Source organism: Orbicella franksi, chromosome 14 (assembly GCF_964199315.1).
Source record: "Orbicella franksi chromosome 14, jaOrbFran1.1, whole genome shotgun sequence".
In the NCBI taxonomy this organism is placed as follows: Eukaryota; Metazoa; Cnidaria; class Anthozoa; order Scleractinia; family Merulinidae; genus Orbicella; species Orbicella franksi.
This window is the reverse complement of record NC_138158.1, coordinates 5,188,575-5,197,987: the sequence shown is the minus strand read 5'-3', so window position 1 is coordinate 5,197,987 and position 9,413 is coordinate 5,188,575. Positions and strand designations below refer to the sequence as shown.

General features: G+C 37.6%; 1 protein-coding gene across 2 annotated transcripts; it reads right to left on the bottom strand.

Moving 5' to 3' along the window:
* On the bottom strand, positions 1-8,455 carry LOC145468110 (beta-1,3-galactosyltransferase 6-like). 2 transcript variants are annotated; one of them, XM_081451794.1, is made up of 3 exons: positions 7,828-8,455; positions 4,194-4,606; positions 1-2,926 (listed from the first exon to the last, which is right to left on the bottom strand). In XM_081451794.1, exons 1-3 carry the CDS (start codon positions 7,853-7,855, stop codon positions 2,138-2,140), a joined length of 1,230 nt encoding a protein of 409 aa, XP_081307920.1. In that variant the 5' UTR covers positions 7,856-8,455; the 3' UTR covers positions 1-2,137. The 2 variants fall into 2 exon arrangements, with proteins under 2 accessions (XP_081307920.1, XP_081307921.1); XM_081451795.1 differs by having other exon boundaries at positions 8,225-8,455.
* Between the last annotated feature and the right edge of the window lie 958 nt (positions 8,456-9,413).

The following is a 9,413-nucleotide window of genomic DNA, read 5'->3' as shown; positions in this document are numbered from 1 at the left end:
GATTATTTCGAAATCAGGCATATTCAGTCCGCCTTTTTCTTTCGGACCGATCATGGTCTTTTGCTTTATTTTAGCTTTTTTGTTCCAGACAAATTGGGTAATTGCTTGATTTACCACTGTGATGAATTTCGAAGGAAAAGTGAGCACTGATGTGTTATATACAAGTTTAGAGATCGCGAGAGATTTTAAGATCGTTATACGGCCATATAATGTGAGGTTTCTAGGGTACCATAAGTTAAGAAGGTTTTTCATTGAGTTCAACTTTTGTTCGAAGTTTTTCTGAATGCAACTTCATCATCATGTGAAAGGTGAATACCTAAAGCGAGTACTGAGTTGGAAGGCCAAGCTATTCCGAGGGGTTCTGTTGTATTGTTTCTGTTCGCGCCTAACCACAATCCTTCAGTTTTGCTTTTGTTAATCTCTAGACCTGAACATTCCTGAAAGTTTGACAATAATTGGAACAAGTTAGTTGCAGATTTTAAGTCAGAAACAAAGGCAGTTGTGTCGTCGGCATATTGAGAAAGTTTAAATTCTTTGTTATGTATATTAATTCCTTGAATAGATTTATCATTTCTAATAGCAGTGGCTAGAATTTCAGCACATAGAACAAATAAAATGCCTGAGAGTGGACAGCCTTGACGAACGCCCCTCTCAGGTTTGAAAAACTCAGACGCATAACCATTGTTTATGAAGCAACTTGAGCAATCCGTGTAAAAGGTTTTTATCCACTTTTGAATGCTTGGACCGAAGTTAAAAACTTGTAAGGTCTTGTGAAGAAAATTCCAGTCGACAGTGTCGAAGGCTTTCTTGAAATCAATGAATATTGCCATCCCAGGGATGTCGTCTAATTCAGTTACCTTAATGATATCCATAATGAGTCTAATGTTTTGACCAATGTAACGCTCTTTGACGTAGCCGGTCTGATCGTCATTGATTATTCTGGGAAGAACTTTTGAAATCCTATGAGCTATGGCTTTAGTTGCAATTTTGTAATCAACATTAAGTAGTGTTAGCGGTCTCCAGTTTTCAAGGTATGATTCATCCTTTCGTTTTTTGGGTATTACTTTGATAATTCCTTGCTTTTGCGTTATATTTAAATGCTGTTGTTCGAACCCGTAAATTTAGACTTTGTACTAACTCTTCACCCAGCATCGGCCAAAAATGTAAATAGAACTCTACTGAAAGTCCGTCGGTTCCAGGACATTTGCCCTTGGCGCACTGCTCTAAAATATGAAGGCATTCTTCGTTAGTGAGTGGGAGCTCTAGTTCATTTTTTTCAGTTTCATCTAGCTTAGGAAGATTAGGATCCTCAAAGGATTGTTTGTACTTCGAAGTGTTGCACGGTACTGCAGTATAGAGATTTTTATAGAACATCTTTCCTTGTTCTAGGATTACATTCGGAGAAGTGATTTCTCTATCATCGTTTGTCTTCAATTTGGAAATATCCGTCTTAACAATTATTCCACGAGCGCGCGTGGGATATGAGATAATAGACAGCCAAGGAGGCGCGTAGCGCTGAGTTCGCTATCATCATATTATATCCATCAACCGCGGGTGGATTCACCGTTTTATAAAACTGAAATAAAATAAAAATAAAAAACCCAAAGATTACACATACACTTACCATAGTTGTAAAGCATGGTATGGTGGCTGTTATAATCCATCAAATATTTTCGCTCGCGGGCCATTGGTCTAAATACGTCACGTGGCCGAATATTCCCCAGCTAAAACTGAGGAATATCCGAGGGTATTCTCCAATTTTCAAAACTGCGCGTGTTGCGAAAAATATTTGAAGGATAATAAACACAAAAGTCTCCATTTGGCGCAAAAATATGTTCGGATATTTGTCCTTGGACATTATCTGTTCCTCAAAGCTCACAGTTTCCCTCGAGCTTCGCTCTCGGAAAACTGTTCCCTTCTCGGGACAGATAATGTCCGCGGACAAATATCCGAGAATATTTTCGCGCCAAACGGAGGCTATTGTTTATATATATCATGACGAATGAGCCAATGAAAACTCTTGAATTGCATTATCCATCAAGTATTTTTATAAAGAAAAATGATGCACGGTCAGCTTCAACAGTGGGAATACAGCAGCTATATCATAAACGGTAATGGAAAATTATTACATTGTACTTTAAGTTTTCATTTTTCCACCTGAGTTTATACCGAGCCACATTTCTTCTTTAGGTGTCCATCTTGGGTTTGTTAAACACGGCCTCAATTCAAACTTATAAGGTCCACCCATTTTGGATATGTTGAATACATTTGGAAAATGACATGTCTCCGTTACAGGAGTTAGTTTTAGGGAACTACTGCTTTTAGGCTCATCTCCGCTGAGGCGACCAAAATTTAGCATCATTTCCGGCGAGCTGCCGTGCACACCAACGTAACTATCACATACTCGAGATAAATTATTGAATTTTTCAACTGTTTTTGCTGGAGGATAAAGGTGAAGTCTGCGGTCATCAAAATGAACCCAGCCCTCATTGTAGTTGTACAGTTTGTTGATCCAAACTGGTATCTGCTGATCAGCATGTGGATGGCACAAAATGCTCCGAGGATCTTGGGAAAGGAAGCGTTCGATAATGTCGGAAGTAAACAAGATCCATGCTTCGTCGACGTAAATGAGGTCGCGAAACGAACAGTGATATGAACCCCATATCAACCTCTCTGTGGGCCTGTGGGACAGTTCTGCTTTGAGTCTTTCTAAACATACAAAGTAGTCATCGTCGACTCGTAGTAAGTACACGAAATTGAATTTCGCTGTCGCCCACATTATGTGGTATAAATAACGAAGACCAAAGATCCGCGTGCTTTCAAGAGCCTGGAATTCAATATCTCCGTGCGACTTCTGCTCTGCGGAAAGTTCTCTTTCTTGTTCTTTGGACAGCTGAAGACCATCTGTAAAGAACTTGCATTGAACCTACAAATAGAAAACAGCGATGTCTATTTTCTCCACGAACACTCCTCCGTAACAGGAATGTTAATTACTGAGTTTGCAAAAGTAGTTTCAACTCTGTTCTTGGTGTTTGTAACTGAATTTCTTAAACTCATTAGGTCATCAAGATTGAGGAAAGAAAATCATGACCGTGACGGCCGTTTGATATCTGATCTTAACTAGCGTAGATTTTTACAATTTTAATTCTCCGTGTTCTCCTTAGTTTTAGCTTAGATCGAGAAGATATATCAAACACTCAAAAGAGTGTTTGACCACATTTCTAAACACCTCGAAGTTCGTCAAAAATACTCCGCTGCGCATCATATTTTCAACTCTCTTTTCTGTTTCGAAATATGGTCAAACACGGTCTTTCGTGTTTGATATAATACATGGTAAAGCACGTTCTATCGTGTTTAGTATTACAATTAATTCATGATTATTACATCTTCGATGTCTATCTGAGGAGCTTACAACAAGATCCGGGATTACCAGAATCGGTGCTCTATGGATTACATCCTTTTAAAGTTGAGATTAAGGTCATTCCCCAGTATTGCATTGCGCATCCTTACTGCGCATAATTTATGGCGTGATTAGCGCGCGCTCGTGCACGCGCATATTGAAAATATGACGGATTTGCCTTGATATTGAGCTCTATCAGTTGAAAAATGGCTCTAGCTCACCAACGAGCACGGGCAACTAATCATAAGCTTTGCGTGAGAAAAGACTGATCTAATTTCTATTGCTGAAAATTGAATAAATAAGAAAATAGCAGATACACTGTGGTCTTTTCTATTTTGCTGTCGGTAACCACGTCAAGAAATTTGGTTTAAACTTTTAATCAAGGATTTAGATTTCTGTCTGAATCAAACTTAAAATGTTTATTTGTGTCTGACACAATGTATTGACTGTAGTTTAATGCATGTTCTTATGAGTCTGGGCTCACAAAGATTTTACAATTACTGGGAATGCGTTCTTATAATAAGCATTAAATAATGCCAAAATGAGGCATTTTCAATGCCTCACTGCTCCTTAATGAGCATGGGCACCCCCCTTTTTTATTTGAAAATTGAAGTTATCATATGACAAATATTCAGTGGACAAAGTGTGAACAAAAATCTATTGCAACTTTTATTTCAGAGGAATTACCTTAAGAACTGTTTCGGCCTGTTTCTTGTCAACTACAGAATTACCAGAACATCACTCCCTCCTACTAGCCAGCTGCTTAACGATTCACAGGAACCTTAAAACTCACCTCAATACCATCACACTTCTTCCACCATGTAGCTCTTATGGCTTCTCTCCTCTGGTACCTCGAGGGAGCTGTCGTAACAATCACCAACAGCGTAACAGATACTTTGTTGTCGACCTCTTGTAAATCACTCAGTTGGAACATGGGCGTGGCCTTTGTCTGCCAGGTCGGTTCATGATCTGATCTTTTCCCTGTGTAAGTGACCTCTGATGCGTTAGCAAACATCTCCCTGAGCGGTCGTAAATGGTCGTACTTTTTGGTTGGCTTGTCGTACTTGTTGGCTGGCTTGCTGGCACGAAATTTGTAGTGGACGATCCCATGAAAAGTTGCTAAGAGAACTGCTAGGGAAAGGGAGCCCAAGATGTAGAAAAAGCGTCTGTTTCGAGGATTTTCCCGAAACATCCTTGTGAATATCACTGGAAAAGTTGAAAATTTACAGAGTATTTAAATAACATGTAATTAACATGTAAATAATCAAACAGAGACTGTAAAGAATAATTTACATGATTTTTCCCCTTTTACCTGTTTTGAAGGTTTCATGTAAAAAGCATGTAAATATTTCAAGTGAAACATGTAAATGATGAAGAAAACACTGTAAATGTTTCAAAGCAAAGGGCTAAGATCATGTAAATAACATGTAAACTTTTCATGCAAATACTGTAAATAGCCTGTAAATTTCTTGTGATTCGACCTGGAAACCCGTCAATAACATGTAAATGTAAATTTAATACAGGGAGGTTGCCAAAATACTGTAAATAACATGTAAATAAAAATGGGGAGGCTGCAAACAGCACGTAATTAAAAAAAGGGAGGCTGTAAATAACATGGAAAATGAAAACAGGAGCCTGTAAATAACATGGAAATCAAAAAAGGGAGCCTATAAAGAACATGTAAATCGAAAAAGGGAGCCTGGAAATAACATGTAAATCGAAAAAGGGAGCCTCTAAATAACATGGAAATCGAAAAAGGGAGCCTGTAAATAACATGGAAATTGAAAAGGGGAGCCTGCAAATAACATGTAAATCGAAAAAGGGAGCCTGTAAATAAGCTGGAAATTGAAAAAGGGAGCCTGTAAATAACCTGTAAATTGAAAAAGGGAGCCTGCAAATAACCTGTAAATTGAAAAAGGGAGCCTGTAAATAACATGTAGATCGAAAAAGGGAGCCTGTAAATAACATGGAAATCGAAAAAGGGAGGCAGAAACCCTGTACGATAAATAACTTGTAAATAATAAGAAAAATGCATAGAATGTACTGTTTTATTGTAATCAAATCTGTTGACCTTAATTATAATAGTAGAAAATATGCAAATTTATACAGAATTTATGTATGAATCAGCAAATTCTGTGTATGATATGAATCAGCGAATTTTACACTGGAGTCATTATTTTGTTTCTTATCATTCCAATTTATACTGTGACCTTTCAAATCGGACTGTAGCCAGTCATGTTGACCAGCCAAAGTAATTTTAGCTTGGTCACGTCTTGTTCCTGATCGGTCAAGATATTTACGAAAAAATCAAGTACACGTAATGTTGGCCTAATTAAACCCACAAATATAATTTGTTTGTTCCAGTTATTGCTACACCGTTTAAAAATTGGCTTAATATTTTTCTGAAAGGATTTAACCCGTCGCTCGAATGGCATTCCTATCGATCTTGAATGCATGACAAACAGCAAGTGAATGGTCTTTAGCCGTTCCAACAGATATGCGTTGGTGTATGTTTTCGTGAGAGGTCATAATAAAAAAGAGATTAAAACTCTCAGATTTACAGTTGGGGATTTGATTGTTTATTCAAGAATGAACATGACCGTCTCAACATGACATGACTGGTCAACATGACTGGCAAGTGAAGTTTTTGGCTGGTCAAGTCACCATTCTGGCCAGACATTGCCCGTTGACCGGCTATTATTTTGAGCCCTGAATATTCATCAATCAAACAGATCTTACGTCTACATCTGCAGCTGCTGTGTGACAAAAACTTTGCGTCTCTGATTGGAAGGCACTGAATGTCAGAGGATGTAGAAGAACTAAACTCAAAATCTGTGGCAGTAAATATTCAATGTTCACTATCTTCTACACTGTAATATTCATGCACAATAAATCAAACTCCTATCAAAGAATGTTTAAATACTAAGTCAAGTTATTTGCAGGCACTATTTGATTGTTTCTTACACACACTTATGCTCTATTGGTGGACAAAGGTACATATGATGTCATAAACATTTGTTTTTGTTTCTTTGTTATGTATTACAAAGCAGATAGATTCCATGTTGCCGTGCATCTGTTCCGTAATAGATCACAGAAGACATCAAAATGTGGTAAGAACATCAGTGACACACTCGGCTGAAAAATTCACAGATTCTGTGACACACTCTGGTAATGGCTTATGTGAAAATTTTTTGTTTTTACCACATTTTGATGTTATCTGTGATCTACTCAAGGCAGGAAAAAACCCAGGTCTGAATTCCTCAGCCAAGTAAATTTTGCACTTGGGCAAGTGAAAATAGAAGTTCAGTGGCCTGGTGGGCAAGTGAAATTACAATATAGCCTCAGCAGTCTTGTGAGTCTGGCTAAAAATACCAGCATTTCAAAACTTAAGACCTAAAGATTAGTTAATTATTAGGTTGAAAGCAAGAATTAGTTAGGAATCCGAGCGTACTTCATTCCCATTTGTCCTTTGATTTCCTTACTGACTACCACATTGGCAACTAATATTTAAGTGGGGGAAAGTGAAAACTGAAATTGACAGACCCACTGGGCAAGTGACTTACAATTTTTTTCCTTCCCTGCTACTACTGAACAGATGCATGGCACATAAAACCTACATGTATTTGGTAAGAGCCCAATTTCGTACTAAGTAAAATGTACAGCTGTAACAGGGCTCTAAAGTGCTGTCTGGTCATCCCAGGGTAAGGCAATCGATTGAAATCGATCCATAAATTGATATAAATCAATAAATTGAAATTAATGTAAGTGTTATCAGTGTTATCAATCAATTGACAGAAATTCATACTCACATGCTAGAGAAGTTTCAAGCTATCGATTTGATTTTACCAGATTTATCAGTCATTAGAGAATCAATTGAAAGTTGGTCTCTCTTTGTTAGTTCACATAAACTGTAGAAAAACTGTCCTTCAATACAATGTTTGATTGTAACTTTTTTATGTCGATTTCAAAGGCACTACCAAAGACCCCCAAAACATAGTCCCTGATACATGTATGCCAGCAAAATATTCTGTTTACAAGATACAGTGTAATTGTATTCATGATTTCATATTTCACTTTATATCTTTTGTTCACTTCTTTCTTATTAAATGTTGCTTAAAAGGTAAGCTAGTATCAGCAAAATCGATAATGCTTATTGAAAATTTGATCACAATCAATTACTCATGACGAATCCTTTTCTTGATTTCTGATATCATTGACTAATTTCTATTGATTGTTATCAAATGATCGATTGACTATACTGTGTCGTCCAAGACAAGTAGATTTTGCCGCCTGGGCAAGTTACTCTTCCTTTTTTTCAAGTCCTGTGTAGTTTTCATGACAGTTTGAGGTACATGTATACCTCTTTATAAAGTATCTTATTTTTTTTTCTTTTTTTGTGAAAGAAAATTCCACAACATTTAACTTACTATCAGTACCAGTGGGTGCAATGTCCATGTACAGTTGTGTATAACAGCATATTGTAACTTGCTTGTAGGTACAACTGTAGACACTTGAGTAACTTCAGAATACTTACACTAGCATAAGAGAAATTTCTCTGCTGAAGATGGCACATTACATTTTAGCTTACTAGCATTCACATCAGAGGGCAACATAACCTTACAAGAGCATGCATCAGAAGGAATCATAAGGTGCATATAAGCCAATAACAAATGTCGCATGCTCTTACTCAGCTATCGAGAACAGATAATAACAGATAATAAAGCTCTTTATGCACGGCAGGTAAACATCACCAAAGTCGATTCCACAAGCAATGTATCGACGTTACTTTACTCTACTCGTTCAATTTATGCAAAAATTGCTTACCTGTTGTTGTTGTTGCCTGTAATCGCTATCTTCAGCTTCTGGGTAACGGAAAACTTTGATTTGAAACCGTGCACGGTGACGAAGCGAAGGTCAAGTGGATTTTGGCCAGCTAAAATGACATTAGGGACAACGTGTCTCCCAACCCCAAAATGCTTTGGGAACGAAAGAATATCGAGATCGAAATGTATCATGGACCAAAATATAACAAGACAGCGGGAACCTGGTCTCTAACGTTAGTAGCGCCTGTGAAGTATATATGAAATAATCAGGGGCGGGGGAGAACACTCTGCGACGCCTGGCACTTTTTGTGTATCTGAATCATCCAACAAAAAATGACGTCACATCCGGTAAAAAAGAGCGCTGAACGACAAAATCAAATTTGAACATGGCATGATCGTTCTCTCAGTAAGTAAAATGGTAATATTTTGCAATCGGCCGGATATTTTTAACGTTTTATTTGGCCACGATAAACAAAATTTTGTCTTCTTCCTCGTCATATCAGTTTGTTTGAAGGACAGGGTAATTATTTATTCAAAAACACGCTGTTTTGAAGGCGTGTTTTTTACGAAATGTCGCCATTTCTTCCTCGCTGAATTCCACAGGAGTCATCGTTTGTGTGGAAATAATGAATTCTAGGTAAGTTGCACTCAATTCAAATATCCTATTCTCTTAGGTAGGCATTACACTAAGAAAAATGCACAATGACAGGTTTCTAGACATGGGGGAACCTTATTAACAGAAGCGCCTTTTTTAAAATTTACTGTTGCCAAACAGTCGAGAGTACTTGAGTGCTGTTAATCGTATCACTGCAAGAATAGACCCACACACATAACGCGCTTTGCAGAACTTTCTTGCCGATCGACACTAACACAAACTCGTGTGTTTGCTCATGACTCAAACTGATGCCATAAAATATGTTACGATTGGTTAAGAACCTTAAACAAGATATGTTTTCCCTAAGCAATCCCTTAATTGATAAACGCTTCGTTACAGGCAGGCCGTGAACCCCTTAAAAAAAAGCAAGAGGATTAGTTTTAACGGCGATTAAGTAATTTGGACATGTCGTGTTTTTTTCTCATTTATAATCAAATTTATTTTTCCGTTTCAACAGTGTTTGACGTCAGCAGCACTAAGTTCCAATACCCCCCCCCCCCAACTGAGGTCAAGCATGCACCTTTAATTTCTTCAA